Source organism: Cuculus canorus, chromosome 6, assembly GCF_017976375.1.
Source record: "Cuculus canorus isolate bCucCan1 chromosome 6, bCucCan1.pri, whole genome shotgun sequence".
NCBI lineage: Eukaryota > Metazoa > Chordata > Aves > Cuculiformes > Cuculidae > Cuculus > Cuculus canorus.
This window is the reverse complement of record NC_071406.1, coordinates 41,130,738-41,150,176: the sequence shown is the minus strand read 5'-3', so window position 1 is coordinate 41,150,176 and position 19,439 is coordinate 41,130,738. Positions and strand designations below refer to the sequence as shown.

The 19,439-nt window shown below is 46.3% G+C and overlaps 1 protein-coding gene across 9 annotated transcripts in view; it reads left to right on the top strand.

Annotated features, from left to right (window-relative positions):
- The window catches only part of AGAP1 (ArfGAP with GTPase domain, ankyrin repeat and PH domain 1), a 390,099-nt gene that overhangs the window by 134,044 nt on the left and 236,616 nt on the right, over positions 1 to 19,439 (top strand). For all 9 annotated transcript variants that reach the window (XM_054069546.1, XM_054069540.1, XM_054069538.1 and 6 more), the window contains 3 exons: positions 6,895 to 6,980; positions 10,817 to 10,958; positions 15,021 to 15,155. In XM_054069546.1, coding sequence (XP_053925521.1) covers positions 6,895 to 6,980; positions 10,817 to 10,958; positions 15,021 to 15,155 — 363 coding nt within the window. The remainder of the gene's footprint in view (positions 1 to 6,894; positions 6,981 to 10,816; positions 10,959 to 15,020; positions 15,156 to 19,439) is intronic.

The following is a 19,439-nucleotide window of genomic DNA, read 5'->3' as shown; positions in this document are numbered from 1 at the left end:
TGTTTTTTTGTTCATTTGTCATGCCGGTTAACCCATCCATTTCCTTCTCCTTCCGACTGAAATAGAACACTGGTTGGGACTCCCAGCCTCTCTGCAGTGCTTCTCACTTCTCCTTTTCCTTTCACCCAGCTCTTCAGAGAGGGAGTGAATCTGCTGTGGAAGCATTCCCTGTGCCCGAGTGTCTCATTACTGAATTTGTGTGCCATGACGGGTGGTTGGCTCGTTTCAGAGTGGTCTGTGAGGCACCACAATTTTTTTGTTTCCTGTAAATGTTGGCAACTGTTTGAAGTGAATGGAAGCAGCGGCTGTGTATTTCTTTCTAGTTGACTGGTGTTGCGCCAAGGATGGGTTGCGGCAGAATGTCACCCCGCTCCTTATTTCCTTAATTTCCAGCCCCGGTCAGACAGTTCAGGGCTGCTCCACTTTGCCTGTTAAATTTTGTCACTGGGAAATGAGATGACGGACCTTTGTGAAAATGTCATTCGGCATGACTGTCCTCATGCCAACGTGTTTGTCCTCAAAATGAAGCCCTTGCCTCTCCATCTTCCATCTAACTATATTAAATGGCATTAATTATGGTCTCTGATCCTATACAACTCGAGTAGCTAGTATTTTAATTTCTAAAAGTAAGCTGTATTTTCTTCAATGGTTCAAAACTTAGAATTCAACTCATCTCCATTAAAATCACTGCTAGGTTTTGTGGACCCATCAGACCTGGTCTGCTCTGGAAGCTCTGCAAATACACCAAGGAATGGATCTCAAAATCGAGTTACTAAACGCCGTTGTAGCTCACAGTAAAATTCCAGAAGTAAACCTTCTTTTCGTGGAATTACAAGATCATAGGATCCTAGAATGGGTCTCTTGAAAGGGACCTCAAAGCCATCCAGTTCCAACCTCCCTTCCATGGACAGGGACACCTTCCGCTAGACCAGGTTGCTCAAATCCCCATCCAACCTGGCCTTGGACACCTCCAGGGATGGGGCAGCCACCACTGCTCTGGGCAACCTGGGCCAGGGCCTCCCCTCCCTCACAAGAAAACATTTCTTCCTAATAGCTAATCTGATAATAATCAGATAAAAATCATGTATTAGTGCTTCCTTGCCACTTCTATGTAATGATAATATTATCTATAGGTATTATGCCATACGTGAAGCCTTTGGTTGTACCTTGCTTCACTTGGGTATGGCTTGTTTCTTCGCGAAGGAACCTACATTCTAAGCCATTGTTTATTATGGAGGCTTAGTCTACATTCTAGGCCATGTATTCCCTAAAATATATCATAAACCTGTGGGTTTATGATAAAAGCATAAAAAAGCAGCTGGTGGGTTTTTCAGGGCTTAGCATAGGTTTCTCTGTTTGTTTTGGTGTTTTTGACCCAGGTACTTTGTTGGAAATCTGGTGCAGTTCTCTGCTTGTGGCTGTAGTCTCACGTGAGAGCAACGGTTCCCCAGTCTTTGCACTCCTGTGGTTACACGCTCAACCACAGACGGTTTCTGAAGTAGCGTCCAGTGCAATATTTACATGGAGGAAATGCCCAAATGCTGACTGCACGTGTGGCTGGGTGATGGGTTATTATGGCTTCTCTGCTGCCGATACCGATATGAATTGACTTCAAGCACTGAGCGCAGCTTGGCTTGTCGAGAAGTTAGTTTTAGTCCTTCTTGCATCTTAGGAAGTGCTATGGAAAGACATTTTTAGGGTAGTTTATTTAAATTAAAAATTTGGGTAACGATGAACCGCAACCCTGAGGACAGGCTGAGAGAGTTGGGGTTGTTCAGCCTGGAGAAGACCTTAGAGCAGCTTCCAGTACCTGAAGGGACTCCTAAAAAGCTGGGGAGAGGGTTCCTGTTGTGCTAGGACGAGGGGGAATCGCTCTGCATTGGAAGGGGGAAGATATAGAGTAGATATTGGGAAGAACTTCTTCACACCGAGGGTGGGGACACCCTGGCCCAGGTTGCCCAGAGCAGTGGTGGCTGCCCCATCCCTGGAGGGGTTCCAGGCCAGGTTGGATGGAGCTTGGAGCAACCTGATCCAGTGGGAGGTGTCCCTGCCCATGGCAGGGGGTTGGAACTGGATGGGCTTTCAGGTCTCTTCCAACCTGAACCATTCCGTGACTGTATGATTTTATAATCTTAAGAGTAAACAGGAGAGCAGATCTGCGTGTGTAAAGGAACTGACCTCTGTTGTCAAAATTCACGTGTCACTTGGAATCTAAAATACAGGCTTTTACGGACGCTTCAGCTTTGCTTCTGTCTCTTCGGTGCTGCCCCACGGCTGGGGTCAGCGTTCAGCTACTCCGTGGGTTTGCCGTGTGGACAGCCCCCCGACTTCAGCTCTCTCGGATGGCCAAATAACTTCATGCCCGTGGCAATTTGCTTGAATAAAGAGCCTGGCGAACGCAGCCGAGCCTGGGGACACAGTATGAAAATCAGCGGATGCTTGGGTGAGCAATTAGGCAGCGAAACAGCCGTCGGCGAGAGGAAGAGGAGGTCGGCTTTCATAGCTGGATGAAAACCTTCATCTGTGGAATTCCCTGTGTAATATAAAGCCTTCGCGATGTAGCACACCTTTGATTACAGTGTGTGCGGTATTTAAAATCTGTATCGCTTTCAGCTAAGGACAGTTTCTTCCCTTCCCCGACTCAACGCAGCAACCTTTGTAGAGTGACGTGCGTAGAAATGAGATTAAGAAGCCTTTGTTGGTTCCCTCAGCCGCGGATTCTGCCTTGTGTCGGGTCTTTAGCTGTGGTTGCGAATCGCTGATGCTCAGGATTTATTTAGATTTATATCAATCAAAGCTGTATTTTTATCTGGAGCATTTTATAGTAGGAATGAGGCCAGATGCTCACGAGAGACCGGGTGGGTTTATGGGCTGCAGCAGAAGCGCTGCTCTGTGTCTTGGGGCGGGTATGCAGTGCCGTTCGTACGCAGGAGTCGTATTTGCTGCCTTACGCAGAATTCTGTACGTGTCTGAAAATGAATCCGTGTGAATTGATAAGGATCTTGCCCTGGAACGCTGGGAATAATGCAGCGATTTATAAACACAGAGTTTAAGAGAGAACAAATAAGCCCCATACTAAAATCCTCCCAAAATTAAAGCTTCCGCACAGCTTCAGTGACTTGTTTTTATGGAATTGCTGTTTTATTTAGATGAAAACACTTTCTAGCTCCATCTGTCTGACTGCAGTTCTGTGGTTCCTGGCTGGCACGTCTTTTGTGTTGTGTTAGAGATGCGGCTGGGGCTGCAGGTGAGTGCAGTTCAGCGTCTCTGTGCTTTGACATTCCTGTTTGGATAAGGCAGGAGCGATCGCTCCGTCCTTCCGAGCTGTGAGCCAGTCTTTCAGTGACCTCCTTGGCAGGTACATATGGGAGTTGGGAGGTTCGCTCATTAAAACGCTGCGTGTGTCATAATACTGATGGGAGTGAAACAAAGCTTGCTGCGTCCCTTGGGACTAGGGCTGTGGATTTTGAGCTCATCCTTTAAATTAAGGAGGATATTTCTTTGTTTTCGCTGTCATCAGCCGATGTGGTGTCTTGTGGCTCCATCATATACACAGATATTTTCAAAAAGGCAGTGGGGTTTTGTAGTCAGGCATGACTTCTTGATGGCTTTGACAGGTTGTGGTAGTTCGGCATTCGGATTGGCTGTTGTCTCTTATTTCCTCTTTCCCAGTGGTCCTGCGATGCGGTGTGGTGCTGCACAAGCCCAACCGTCCCCAAATCACTGCCTTCATACTGTGTTTTCTCTCTATAATCATAGAGTCATAGAACGGTTTGGGTTGGATGGGACCTCAATGCCCATCCAGTTCCACCCCCTGCCATGGGCAGGGACACCTGCCTCTGGACCAGGCTGCTCCAAGCCCCATCCAGCCTGGCCTTCAACATCTCCAGGGATGGGGGAACCACAGCTTCTGACATAGCCTTGGTTTTGTGTACTGGCAGAAGTCTGTATGTTCTTCCTTATTTATATTATTGTTTGTATAAATTCTCGTATTCTGTATTATTAGGTTTTCTAAACCTCTGTCCTGCGTCGTACCTAATGTTATGATGTACTCATCATAAGGGCGCTGTAATGGTGTAGAAGCAAAAGTTAATAGGGATGCATCCTGCTTTGATCTCAAATCTGCATAAAATAATTCTTGTTTAGGGAATCAGCGTGAGTCTGCTGATACGTTTCTGAATTTCCGATCTGATTGGAAACGCTTATTGCAGGGTAGAAGTGCGGAGCGTTCTTTTAAACAATTTGATTCTCAGAGTTACTGGATTTAAACTATTTATTGCGAAGTACCTAAACCCGAGCAAAGATAAAGGAGAGCGTGAGAGAGTGCGAGGAGCTGGTGGATGGTCCAGGTAACGAGCACGCTCAGCTTTTAAGGGTGAAAAAGGCGCTGGAATGGATTTAAATTGACTGAGTGCTTGTTGACTGCTCGTCCAGCGTGACAGACTGGTGCAGCGATACAACATGTCACAAGTTGAATTAATACAGGAAATAAAACTGTGTTATCGTTGCACCGAGCGCCATACACGCTGGTTTTTGGGAAGGCAAGGAGCGGGTGTGCCGGCTGGTCACTTAACGGGAGCTCCTGCAGGAAGAGAGCTGGTGGATAACCTTAAACTGTTGGATAAAACCAGCACGTTTCCTAACGCTGCTCCTGTAGACAGAATCACCGGTGACCCTGAAGTGCTTCACAAGAATAAATCTCATATTGCTCCCACTTGTGATCTTGCGTACACGCATTTTAATAATACATCCATGGATTTGGTATTATTGTTTTCAATTCTCTACTTGAGCTTTTTATTTCACCTTATCTGTACCACCTCTGTACCTCTGGGGATGGGGTGAGGATACAGTGGGACTTGAAAGGGGTCCTGTTGACAAGGACCGTCTCTCAAACGTGTTCGGTTCATGGTATTTTATAATGAGCTGTGTGAACTTTAAGCCTTTAAAAAAAAAAGGAAATAGGAAATGGCAATTACGCAGGACTTTCACTCTTCGATCACGTATAGACTGCGTTTCCATTGTTGCTTACAGCTTCAAAGCCTCTCTGGAGGGCTGTATGTTAAGTAATTTATCTTATTTAACACTTTGTTATGAAGCATATGCAATTAATTGACGACATATAGAAATAATGATCTTATTAATAGAAAATCGGTTCCTGAGAGCAAAGACAAGCAAAGTTTTACACATGGTTTTGATTATTCTTTTCAAGTTCACTAATGATGTGTATTTATCTGTCACTTGATCTTCAAAGGCAAAATTGAAATCCAGTTTGTGAGTAAGATAATGAAAATCTATACATAGCTCTTCTACTCCTTCTGTGCAATTAAACAGCCAGAAATATGATGATCTTAATTGCTGCGTGTCTGGTACTGCTGAGCAGTTCACAATAGGGTAGGTTTAGAAAGAAAATAACAACAAATAAATAAAAACAAACAAAAAAACTCCCCACAATCAGCAGCAACGAAACCACAAACTAAAAGCCTTGTTCTTATGTCTTTTATTAAACATGAAATGTGGTTAAACATGCTTAAATATTGCAGATAGCAGAAGTATTGGGTGCTCTTGATGTGAAGCCTGCTGTGGTGGTCGGGCTGTGGGAACGGAGAACCAAACCAGGTTCTTTTCCTACGAAAAGTGGGTTTTGTAGAGATGTTTTGAGGTTCCACGTTAGCCTGCGTGTGTTTGCTTAGGGAGAACAAGGCAGCGTTGTTCCTTCACCTATCGCGTGTTGGAACACGTTGGTTTCCATAGTATGACAAGTTTTGATGGAAGCGTAGTTGGGAAATTGGGTTCGGCTCGACAATAATTCCAGTTTAAAAAAAGAGGGTGAAGAAAGAAGTTCAGCATGTGTTGGGGCAGTTTGGGTCTTAGTCTGGGGTGTGAGGCGGTTGGGTGACGCTGGGCGTGGAGGCTGTGGAGCTGTAGTGGAGCCTCAACACAACCCAGCTGCTTAGAGAGGACACGTCCGCTAATCCTGGCTTAGGCTCGGTCACACCAGCAACCCCAAATGTGATTTGTCAGGATCTGAAGTCTGTCCTGAAACGCAGCAGGGTGCCCGAAATGTGCTTAACCCCGAAGGAAAGCAATCCCAGTTCTGCCCTTGGGCGTGCGTGGCGTCCTCCTGAGGCCAACGGAGAGGGAAGGGAGCAGGGCAGCTGCGCGCCCGGCTCGGTTCCTTCGGCTCGGTGCCAACTCTTTGCTTTGCACGAGCACACGACATCCTACGTCTCCCTGGAATAATAGGATCAGGAACAGAATTTGGCTGAAGGCTGTGACTCTCTGCTCTTTTTATCTAGATCTCCAAAGCAGGTCTTTAATTCACCCCGCTGGTAAGCGCTCCAGCGTTCTCTGTCTGTTCAGTACGTCTCCGCAGAGGTACCACCATCGTAGTGTTTTTGTCTAACATGTGTCTAGTTCTTTCCCCTAACTGTGGTTTGTGAATATAGAAATATCATTTTCATAACATTTTACGTGTGTGCTGGAAGAACTGGGCTTCCCTTGAGGAAAAGCTGAGGCACGGAGGAAATTTATTGCAGTTCTCATGCGCGATACTGTTTGTACGCCACTGTCCCACGTTTGCCTTGTAGAGATGCATTTCTCACCCTTAAACAAAACAAAGGTGAGGGTCTTTTATGTATCAAACCCAAGTGCAGCTGATGTGGGAATTAGCGTTTGTAATACAGTCGGTGGCTTTTTTCCACCTTGACCTTATTCTTAAAGTACGTGGCTTATTCCTTAAGTAATTTCTGTGCGTACAGTCTGCGCGTGGACTTAACGTACGTTCACAGTAGTTCATGGATTTGTGCAAGATCTCCCTTTTTCCACAAGCGAAGCCTTTTTCTGTTTTGCATTTGTTCCCTTTTGCACTGGGTCACGAGTGTCTTTGTGTGGCAGGTGGGAGATTCAAGAAGGAGATAGTGGTGGATGGACAGAGCTATCTGCTGCTGATCCGAGATGAAGGAGGCCCTCCCGAGGCACAGGTGAGCACTGCATCCCCATGGATTCCACAGCCTAACACCCTCGTTCCTTGTACAAAGCTTGCTTTAAGAGAGCTGCCTCTGTTTCATTCTTTCTGGGGTCCTGCACATCTTTCTGCTGGAAAAATGTATACGTCTATAAATTGCTAAAATACAGAGAGCACAGTGACACACAGACTTGTGCACAAATCCTTACGTTCCCTATCGCTTCCACATTTTTCTCCCTGCCCTGTGTAAGACTCAGCTTTTTGAGTTCAGCACCACTGAGTTCTCAGCTTTCTAAGTTGGGGTTTGTACATTCCACGTTACCCCTTGTGTCGCAGGAGGCGACTTGTCAGGATTTGCCTTTGAGAAGACGTTGTGGATTTGTGTCCTTAACTCATATTTTTAGCCAAGTGTTTGCTTATGGGATGCTCCGACCGCGGCAGACTCTGCCAGCCTGGTTGCGGGCAGTGTCGCTGCCCTCGGGCATCCTCCCCGTCTCCTGCAACCTCTTCTTCCCTGGGCGCCGGTGGGATTTCTCACCTGTGCTGGCCGCTGCTGGCTTGGCTTTGCTCAGCTGTGGATCAGCTTCCGATCAAAAACCCCAAATCCTGCAGCAGGAACTGTGCTGTCGCCAAACAGCTGAACGGGAGCGATGCCAGCGGCAGCGTGTCAATGCTCCGCTATTGCTCGGGAGCTGCAGGAGGATTAGAGCGTGGGGGAAGGTGCCCGGACAAAGGAGAAGACAGGGGAGGTGGAGGAAATGGATAGAGAGAGAGAGAGAGACATCCTGCAAGGAAGTTAAAATGAAAACAAAAAAATTAGTGTCGCTGACACATCTGCAGCCGTGTGAAGTTTGAGCCTAAAAGGAGAGCTCTGTTTGAGGCTGTGCATCGTTTGGCTGAAGGACACAGCAGTTCCAGACTCCAGTGCTTAGAGGACATTCTCTTCTCTCAAACCATAAATCCTGGAGCTGTGAAGGTACACACAGCAATCAGAGTATTTTTGTACCTAAAGAATTGGCTTTGCAGGCTTCGTGTGCGCTGCCTGCGAACTAATGAACAGGCACGGGCTTTGATTTGATCGGTGCTAGGTGAATTCGGGGGTTTAATTACTGCTGTGGCTGGGATTTGTTCTTCAGCAAATTACGAGTATGGAAAGGATTAAGGTGTTCGGGCTGTTTCACCTCTCAGAAGAAGTGTTTCACATGTAAATTATCTTTGGATTTTTTGGTATAATTTCAAATCGCATCTATATTAGAGGTCTTTATTTACTAATTCCTGAACTGAAACATTTACATCTGGGTTCATGAACGCATGTAACTGTATAATGAGAACAGAATATTATCAGGAGAAAAAAGCTTGCCTCCCACTGTTTGCTTATGATGTACAAAAGATCGGTAATTTTAGCCTTAAACTCCCGCTTTTGCCTCAGTACAGTCTATTTTTATGGATAATTGGGATAGAATTATGACATCAGTAAATAATGAGCTTAACTGTGGTCATCTTGGCACTTACAGCACTGGGTCGAGAGAGCTCCCCAGGTGATGGCTCCTTTGCTTCGGTGCTGAGCTGCAGCTCAGGTCTCTGTTCACTGTCCCCTTGTTGGCGGAAGGGGGAGGAAAATGAGCTATTTGCACGATCTCTCTCTTGTCTAACATAAGATTGTCTGATGATGAAAATAATTACCCAAAAAAAAGCTCGTTTCGCAGAACGAGAAGGGCTGAGGTCATGCTGTGAATGCTACTGCTGAATATCGACCATTTCTGTTGCTCACCAGGTTTGATTCTACTCTTCCGGTGATCTGTTACAAACGTAGTAGCCTCCTGTTGTAAAACCCTATTAGCACAGCACCTGAGCTGTAACGAGCTGTTGCATGCTAATTTCTTTGAAATGTAGAGCTTTTGTTTGTGGTTTGGTTTTGTTTGGACTTAACCTTGAACAAACAAATCTGCTCAGTCACAGCAGCGAATCTGAAGATGGGTTTATATATATCATCAGCAGAGCTACCTCCCTTCTTTCAAGTCGTTCCCTGCACGCTGGGGTGGATAAGACATCGTGGATTTCCAGACCCTGTGTGTTTTCCAAAATTCCTTTTGTTTTTCTTATCACAGGTCTGGTAGCCACGAAGCTTAAACTTACTTTAAGAAGTAGAAATTACTGGACATGTTTTGTGTCCGGGGTCCTCTGCGTTGAACAACCGCCTCTGGAATTTTTTTAATCGCCTTCGTTAGGAGGCTGCTGCTACAGTTTGAAATATTAAGAAAGTTTAGAGTGCCTGTTACCTTCCGAACTCATGCTTTAAGGATGTGGTAGGTGTAAGGAGGGATTCTCATCGTGGTGCTGCCGGATCCAGTCCCCGAGGACTGGTTTATAAGACCTAAACCAAGTCCACAGTAACGAAGCTACCTCTGGTTTCTTTGGTTAGCTCTTCTGGTTTTAGTAGTTCACATTTAATAGCGTGGTAGCTGGCAGTGACTACTGTGTGCCCATGGTCTTGCCCTTAACATCCAGATGATTGTCCTCCTGACTGTCTTGAAGACCTCAAAACAGTTTTGGCTTTTTTTTACGCTCTAACCATAAGAGATGTGTTTGGTTTCAAGTACAATACAGTCTTGAATGTGCACATGAACTTAAATTATTAGCTAATATGCTGTACGAATAGCAGGAAAATTTAATGAGCTCAGCGAACGCAGTCTGTAGCTTCGTACTGCCAGTTCCTCCTCCTTCCCTTTGCCTGTGCCGGTTTGGGGTGCCTTACAGAAAGCTGAGATCCCGGGAGGCTACAAACTAGTGACTGAAGCAGTTTAAATAGCGCAAGAGTAGAAACAAAACTGTGAGAGCTGAGAAGTGCTTACAGACCTGGGTGAGTCTCGTAAAGCTCAGCAAAAGGTCCAGAAATGTTACCCAGACAAAGCTCCTTGCAGCGATCTGCGTGTTCGGTGTGTCCCCAGTCTCCCTGGTGTATTGTGGTAGTCGTAGAATGAAGAGCATGAATACCCATGGCTGAAAACTTGTTTCCATTGGTCTGAATTTGGGTAGGAATGGACTCACTTAGGGAAAAATAAAAGCAGTGAGGTAAGCCTAACTTAAATCTTCTTTTGATGTCTTGTAAGTGTTTACTGTCACGTAAAATGTGTTTCTACAATCTTATTCCACTCATGAGCTTCACTTGCATGGTCACCTGAGCAGCACCTTGCCTTGGCCTGGGTACGCACGTGTCCTGTAGCAGATTGCTGATGCCAAGGGAGAAGCGTTGGCTTCCACACTGAAAGCTGAGCAAGGCTTTTGGTACTGTCTGCTCAGTTAAGAGTGTTTGTATCGTAAAGAATTGGAAATCTGAAATGCATGGGTTTGGATGCTGATCAGGGTGTGGGAATTGCTAGCGGTGCTTGTAAAACCACCACCACCACAATGCTCGTCCTGGCGTTGACAGAGACGTCAGCACGCGTGTACAGCACAGGGTGGGCACACGCACGCTGCGTGGGGCACTCGAGACCCTGGAGATGAGGGTCATTTGGCTCTAATTCACAAGTTCGGATGTCTGAGGCTGCAATGTTTTCTTCCTGTGAATTAAAACCGGCGTGCGCTGATAGCAGCTGGACTTGCAGCATCGTATACAGCAAGAAAGCTGTGAGCATGAGGAAAAGCCTTTGTATATCCCAGATCCCCATCACTTGCAGAGCAATGAGCATCAATCCGTCATTGTAGAAAGAATATGCAACTTCTAAGGCGTTGGTTATTGTCACTACCAAAGTTTCTCTGATGTGTTTTTTCCCTCCGAGAAAGGTAAAGAGGTCTCCGTTTTCCCCTTCGCTGCTTTTCTCACAGTACGCCTTTTCCGTTTTCCCTCTGCAGTTTGCCATGTGGGTGGATGCTGTTATATTTGTCTTCAGCTTGGAAGATGAAATTAGCTTCCAGACGGTTTACCACTACTACAGCCGTATGGCCAACTATCGAAACACTAGTGAAATTCCGATGGTACTGGTGGGAACCCAGGGTAAGTGCGGTCTTTTGGCAACCTTATGGTCTGTTCCGAGCTGGCAAACTATGTCCTGTCCTTTCCTCTCTTGTGTTAGTGCTGCCACCCATCATCATGGGATCTTGTGAGCCACGTAGTGGCTGATCAGCAGGGTAGTGGGGGGCTCATCACGGTTTAGGTGCAGCGCAGCCAATTTCAGCAGCTAAAACCAAGCAGCTGGGCTCCCAATTCCCTTCCCGCTCCTCCAGGTAAAGGGGAAAGGGAAATGAGGGGAAAATGACTTGTGGGTTGGAAATGAAGGCTGGAACAGCTTTAATAAAACAGTAATACTAATAAAGGAAATAATAATAAAATATATACAAATACATGAAGCCGTGGCCTCCTGCCCCCTATAACTGTACATCACCGTGGATGCTGCAAAGCAGACACAAAGTAAAGGGTCCAGAGGCTGGGAGGGAGCTGAGCTTAGCAACTTGGATTCAGGAACGCATGGATCCAGGATAGGGGCAAACGGACAGACGAGGTTCTTACTGGACATCTGCCATCGCAGAAGTGAGAGAGAACCTCATGATATCTCAGTTTTGTACCGAGTATGATGTATATGGGATGGAATGCTCTGCTGGTCAGTTTGGGGTCACTGGTCCTGTCTGCCCCTCCCTGCAGGTGCAGCCCTTCTTTGTCGTAGACTTAGAGCATTCTGTCAGCTTGAGGATGGCCTTGGGATTCTGTAGGAATAAGAGTTGGCAATGGCCTTTCTGCATCCCAGTGCCCCGCGTTGTCACTGCTAAAAGAAAAACCGTCTGAAAAACATGCAGTTAACTTTCAGAAAATGAGTTACTTAGATAAGACTGGGCTGAAGTGAGAAAACTGATTGTACTTTAGCTCAAGCCACAGCACAGCCCTGCTCCCTGGCCTTCCTTGGCAGGCTTGCTGCGGAGAAATGTGGCAGTGGAGAAGTACTGGCAATATTTCGGTTCCTTTTGCATCTGAGCCATCTTTTGCGTATTCCCTGCCTTTTTCTGTCTGTGCAGTGCAGTGATGTTTCCACAGCTTCCCTTGGTGCAGTTGGTTTGCTGCATAGGGTAAAATCCCAGGAGCTGAGGCTGCTCTGTGCCTGGCCATGTAGATGACCCTCCTGTGAAAATTCTCACCAAAGCTGAGGAGCTCCTGTGTACGTGCCACCCTTCAGACTTCTTAATTTGCAGAGCTGCTGTTCTGGAAGCAGAATACAGACATTTTTGTAGATTAGAATCATTAAAGCTGGAAAAGACCTCTTAAGATCATCCAATCCAACCCTCAGCCCAACACCGCTGTGCTTACTCTAAACTATGTCATGAAGTACCATATCTACCCTCTCTTTAAACACCTCCAGGGGTGGAGAATCCACCACTGCCCCGGGCAGCCTCTGCCAGTGCTTCACCACTGTTTCAGTAAAGAAATGTTTCCTAAAGCTCCCCTGATGCTACTTGAGGCCGTTTCCTCTCATCCTGTTACTTGGTGGAAGAGACCGATATCCACCTCTCTACCACCTCTTTCCAGGTAGTTGTAGAGAGCGATGATGTATCAGCCTCCTGTTCTCCAGGCTAAACAATCCCAGTTCTCTCATACTTCATATTAAAGCTTTGCTCTCGATATATCATCAGTTTACTGTGTTGTGTTAGAGGGAGAACGCGAGTGTCATGAGTTGCTCTTTAGATTCAGCTTTGGGCATCTTCCCTTGGAGTTTATGCTGTTTTCGGGACGTTGAAGCTTTTCACTGCTTCCTCAGCTTATTTTGTGAGTCTCTCTGCCTGCAGAGGTACCGCATGAAGGAAGGGAAGCGCGGGCAGCACGGAAGGAGGAATCGCAACCGGGCTGTGGGGCGGAAACAGATGAGAAAAAATGAAAAGGGAAGTAGGAACACAAAAAGTCCTACGGCAGCAGAAACTGCCTCCAAAAAAGCAGAAATGAACTGCTTTGAAGAGCCACGCTGTCAACAACGTACAACTGAGGCTGGAAAAGAAGAGGAGGGGAAATGTTTTCCTGAGGTGCTTCCCTTTCTGCACTTCTGACCCTTTGTGGGGGGATGGTTTTCCATCTCAGTGTAGTTATTGCCAGACAGGAAGTTCATTTTCTGTTGTAGCCTTGATGCAAAGGGCGTTCTTTAAACGTGACTAAAAGTGGAAACTCTGCTAATTCTGGGAGTGAGCATCAGAGGAAGAGAAAGTTTTTGGCTGTGTTGAGTGTGAAACAGTGCAGTGGAATAAATACATATTTTAACAGGTATATTTATATATTTGAAGTGTAGCTGCTGGGCATCCAGGTTACTGGTTTCGACTGACGCTGTTGACGTGAGCTGTGAAATGCGGTCTCTCCCCAAGCGTTTCCACTCGCCCGATGCTTCCTCTCCCTCCTTGGGTGTTGGGCCACGCTGTGGCACTGGATTTGCTTCAGAAACCCAACTTTTTGAAACTGTGGCTCTCAATTCCAGTCTGGTGACGTGTTTCCAGCGCCCTCTCCTGATAAAACCCCTCTGCTGTCAGCTCGCCTGCTGACTGCTCGCATTTTATTAGTTGGATCTCATGAGAAGGCAGCAGTGTCACGCCCAGAATCCAGCGGCAAATCCAGCCTGGCAGTAGTCACCGACGTCACGCTGGCGTTGAATTGATTCTGTTTTCTGAAGATTGAAAGTGGCTTTGCCAGGGAAGGTGGGAAATCTTTAGGAAGGCTTTCCGAGCTGCTCCGACTGCAGGGTTCTGTGCAGCAGCTCGTACTGCTGTCCCCCCTTACGGCTTTTATTGCTGGAGCAAACCACCTCCCACAATATCCCCCCTTTTCCAGTAAGCTGCTTTTTGAGATTAGTTCATAGCGTTACCTGTTCATAAACAAACACTATAACCTTTGTGGAATTCTTTGCTACAGTGGAGTAGCGATGAACATATTTCTCCATCATCTGTTAGGAGGTGGTGAGGGTTTTGTCTTTCCTTGGTGTTTTTTTCAGCTCCTATAGTAAGCTCGAGAAATTAGAGTTAAAAAGTATGCATGAAAAGTAGCTCTTGCCAAGACATACGAAGAATTGTTTGTTTATGAAAACAGCGTTTTTACTGCCTTTGCAGTGTATTCACACTGTGTGATGGGAGCCTTTACGCCAAAGCCTGCGACTCGGTGATTTACAATGAGTTCCCTACATCCAGTCTTGACTGTGACGTGCAAGTCGGGTCAGCAAGGACTGGATGCAGAATCTCCCTTTCCCTTTTCCCTGGGGAGCACGCACACACGGAATGTGCAGAGGGTTCCAGATTCAGGCTTTGCAGAACGCTTTGCTTCCAGCCCAGCCTCGCTAGCGCACCGTTGGCGCTCTGGGCCGAAGCAAAGCAGTCTCAAACATGGGAAAGACCCCCAAAAAAGCTCATATGATGAGCTAAGGAAAGAGTTGGACTCTAGATTTTTAGCTACATAATAATCACAATCCTGTACAGCACAGTTGGATGATCTTTAAAGTCCTTTCTAACCCAGACTGTTCTATGATTTCCCTCCTCCAATTGTTTTAGTGTTGGCTGCGTGGTTTGTATGGGGTTTTTTGTTTGTTTTATATTAAAAGCATCTCTCGTGTAAATCCGAATGCCTTCCCTGAGTGTTACAGTAGTACCTGGTACCATTTCTCTCCTGGAAATGTTCTTGTCATTACAAACATGTCGCGATTTGTGCTTCACGCTCCACAGGTGAAGGTATTTGTAGTTGACCTAAAAAGCATTTAACATGTTTATAGTCATCAGCCATTTGTTTTTCTAAGCGTGTTTTACATCAGAGCTCACATTCTTTGGTACGATTGTGTATATTTTGCAGTTAGTGACCTGAGTATCTCTTTAAGATAACAAAAAAGTGCTTTAAATTTCTCCTGGTTTCATCATCTATCAGCACGCTGGTGATTTTAGCAGCAAAGTGTGAAGTTGGAGAGTTCTGCACCCCCGTTGTCTTCTGAAAATTTTAAGTGTCTCATGGTTTGTACTTAAATTCACTGGTTGGGTATTGATACAATTGTAAGATGTTGGTTTCGAGTTATATCTAAATATGGGTTTTTTTCCTTCTGCTGTCCTGTAGATGCTATAAGTTCCAGTAATCCCCGTGTCATAGACGATGCCAGAGCGAGGAAGCTGTCGAATGATCTCAAGAGATGCACTTACTACGAAACCTGCGCTACTTACGGACTCAATGTGGAGAGAGTCTTCCAAGACGGTAACGCTTACTGTTTTCATCCAGCCTATTCCACAGGGCGGTGGCTGGTTTTGTAAATAACCCCCATAGTCTGAAAGCTCAGGTACTTGGCCTGTTTTGCAAGTGTCGAGTAGTGTTTAGTTGAAGAAAATGCTTGGGTTTAGGGGTTTTGTTACACTACATTAGGTGAAGTCGAGGCATCGTTAAGCTGAACGCAGCACGTGCACGGTGTTGTGTTCTCTGCCAGCACCTTTGGTCTTAATTACTTTAAGCCGCTTTATTCAGTCTTCATTTCCTTTTTAGTTTTCTTCGGTGCGCGTTGTGTTTTAGCAAAGTTGGTTTTGTGTTTGTGGAGATGTTGGGAGGCTGTTTGCGCAACGTGTTTTCAAATGGTCTTAGAATAAATGGAGAAAATTGATAAGAATGAGGTTCTGAGGAGAAGTAACTGGCAGCATCTGTGGAATGGTAGGAGTTGACAGTCTCGTGTAGGGGTTTAGAAGTAAGGTTGACTGCTTATGGGTGATTTAAAATGTCATTAGCAGCAAGGTTCTAGTCTGCTTTACAGGAGGTATTTGGGGTCATGGTGTTCCAGCTCAGAAAAAGTGCTTTCTGACCCTCTGGAGCAGTTTTGGAACAGTTCTTGGCAGAACTCATGTGTCTGGAAAACACGCTGTCTGTGCTGCATGAGCTGAGCTTCGTGCACCCTCTGGTGGAAATCCAGCCGGGTGGCTCACGGCTTTGCCTGCTCTTCACCGCAGCAGCTCTTCCGTGTAAAAATATGCTCGGTTATATTGAAATACTTCTCAGAGCATCGTGGTTTGGGGGAGGTGGGGTTCATTGTCAGCTTTTCGTTGCAAAGAGCTGCGCCGTCTGTGGTTACGTGAGACAGCGTCACATCGGTACCTGTCAGAGTTGGGTGAGGGACAGCCCAAGTTAAAAACAAAAAGAAAAGCTTAACTTTCTGATTTTAAAATTGAAAAGAAAGTGCAACATTCTGATTTTTAAGTGGCAAATACTGCCATGCGCTGTACTGGGTTCGGTTTCAAGTACAGGTGTTTTTACCTGTACTGTTGGTAGGGTTTCAGACGCATTTGTAGCTGTGCTTTTGTGCTTTGCTCACTGTTTTTCCTTGAACCGCTTGCAGAAATTACAGTTTTCACTGCTTAGATTTTCTGGTTTGAGTACAGTTTTGAAGGGTTAGGCGCTTTGGTTAGTTTATTTATTTTTAAGTGCGAGCTACAGCTAGATTTTTAGTTACGTATTCCGAGCCACGGTATTTGTGGATCTTTGCAGGCTGCTGTATTTTTTTTTTCTCGGAGACCCTTGGAGAGAGAAGGCCCTTGGCACGAGGCCGGCGGGATAAACTTGTAAGCTTCCTGGAAGCTTGTTTGTGCCTCTGCAGGATTTCAGTAGTAAAGCCGAAAGAACTGACAATGATCATGTGTTGAAGGAATATCAAGGTTTTGTTTTACCTACGTGGCAGTCAACCAACTGTTTAATATTTGCCAGCTAATAGGATTAGGAATGCTTCTGTATGGATGTGTTGCGGTTGCCAGACATGTCTGGGACCAAATCCAATTCCTGATATTTTTTGCTGTTTAGGTCGGCAGGAAACAAAGCAACTTCTTAACCCCATTAAATGAGGGGGTGTGAATGAACGGCGCACGTTGTTAATAGGGGCCGCTTGATGGAGCGATGCTTGCTGTCTGCAGCTCTAGGATGCTCCCACTTAATAATGGTTTTGGTGGCCTCTTCAAAAGGTTGGTGTTGTTTGTATGCAGGCCTTGGGCAGGCAGGAGTGCAGAAAAGAGAATTTCTAAGTCACTTTCCCTTTGGAAAGAGGCTCTGATCCGTTGCCAGCCCGTACAGCAGGATGCTGGATACTGGGAGACACGTGGGGTGTCAGGGAGGGCATCAGTGGGCTCCTGCCGGTGCGGTACGTGCTGGTTGTATCACCATGGCGTTCACCACTGTGAAAGCCTGTGACTCTTGAGCTTAATTTGGGGGTTTGGCTTTTTTCAGGGCAGGACAGGTTGCATCGTTTGTGAAATTGTATCCATGGGAAATAAGTGCTGGTATCATGGAATGAACACTGTTTGTACCCACACGGAATTGCAGAATGGTAGAACGGTTTGGGTTGGAAGGGGCCTTAAACCCTATCCAGTTCCACCCCATTGCCATGGGCAGGGACACCTCCCACTGGATCAGGGGCTCCAAGCCCCATCCAGCCTGGCCTTGAACATCTCCAGGGATGGGGCAACCATGGCTTCCCTGGGCAACCTGGGCCAGGGCCTCCCCACCCTCACAGGAAAACATTTCTTCCTAAGATCTCATCTCAATCTCCCCTCTTTCATATTCCGTTTGTTCCAACGTCTTTGTGTGTTGATGGGCATGGACTATAGTATACAGTCAGAGCTGATGCAGTTTAGTTACAGTCCCCACAGCGGGTTGGCATCGCTGGCATGTCGGCTGTAGCACATCCCAAGGCTTTGCAAGCCTGGCCGTGCAGTCCCTTCCCTTGCTGACCCCTGCTTAGCGTCGTGCCCTCTTTGAAGTTGCCCAGGGAAGCTGTGGCTGCCCCATCCCTGGAGGTGTTGAAGGCCTTGGGCAGCCTGATCCAGTGGGAGGTGTCCCTGCCCATGGCAGGGGGGGTTGAACTGGATGATCTTTAAGGTCCCTTCCAACCCAAACCATTCTATGTTTCTATGATTAACCCGGAGTAGATCTTCCACATCTTCTGCAGTGGAATCAAGGTCCCTCTTCAGGAAGGGAGCCAAGTGTCTACCTGTTTGTGTGACCGTACTTATGGCTTAAAATGATATTTTTATTTATTGATTTAAATGCAAGTGAATTCTGCAATAGAACCTCTGGAGGGACTGCCACTTTGAACCTCCTTGAGGGACTTTTGAGCTCTGTTTGCCCAAAAGCACCACACAGCGTTGGTTCATAACTTCTCTTTGTGGTCACGTCCTCTCCAGAATAAATAACGCTGATTATCCAAGATCAGAAAGCGTGATCTGACTGGAAAACAAACTGCTGCTTGGTGTGAGTACTATCAGGGAGAAGAGAAGACAGGGAGGTGAGGTGGAGGGCAGCCGCAAGGTCCTCACTTAGTTTGCTTTTGAGCAATTTATTAATAATTTGGGGGAAATCCTGAGTCAGTGCCAGCAGCCTTCATAAATTGACTGCATTTTTCAGCAAACTTGAAAGGAATATAGAGCAATTATTGCATAAAGAATGTTCTCTAATAGGTGGATGGGTAAGACAGAAGAGGTATTATTGTTTGTAGCTGAGGAAAAGTAATTCTTGACGAGTTAGTAGCGGTACGCATGATGAGGAGCTGTGAAGGTCGTTTTTGGCGTATTAGAGTTGTTTCTAACCTCTGCTTCCAGCTGGGTGGATATCTGTTCTTGGAATTCAGGTGTGGGATTTAATCACCAGTTAATATATTCTGGAGTAGGTTGTGCTTCATGTTTAGGTGCTTTAGTGTTTTCTGTGGGATTTCTGTAAGGATATTTCTGTACGGTGACCAAGGTCCCATAGCCTTGGCTGACCTCTACCTTTGATGAACGTATCTTAGAATGGGTTGAGTTGGAAGGGACCTTAAAGATTACCGAGTTCCAACCCCTGCCGTGGACAGGGACACCTCCCGCTGGATCAGGTTGCTCAATAATGTTGGGTGCAATGGATTCTGTCTGAAAGCGGGGCTGCTGTAGCAGATGGTGGGGTTGGGTCAGTCATGTCAGCTGCAGCGCTCTCATCTTGCATGCAACGAGTCCTGTTTAATAGAAGTGCGGTGGTTCACGTCACCCGTGAGTTACTTTTATAGTTCATGGTCCAAATACTCCCTGTTCTTCCTCTTCTCCTCTGGTTTTCAGGAAGTTTGAATTGCCAACGGTTTGGTGTATCCGGAACTGCCTGTGAACTCCCCGGCCGTGCACTGCCAGTCCTACTGCTTGTCTTTGACACCCAAGTTCTTAGGTTGTTACACCAGGTGCTGCTTTACAGGCTTGGTGTGAATTAGAGTTCCTCATTTGTGTTTTCTGCCCTGATGGGATGCAGACCTACCTTCCAGATGAAGAAATTGGAAATGGCGTTGGAGGGTCTTTTGCTCCTTCATCGCGCGCACATGAAAAATGAATTCTCTGCTTTTGCCCCCTACAAGCACTCGCTGAACTCTGTTCGTAGTCGTCTGTTATGGCTTCTGTCTAATGTAACTCATTTCCCATTTTCCCCATAGCTGAGGGGTAGAATGATTTAATCTGAATGATGATGATTATGGGAACAGTACTTTATTCTTTAGTT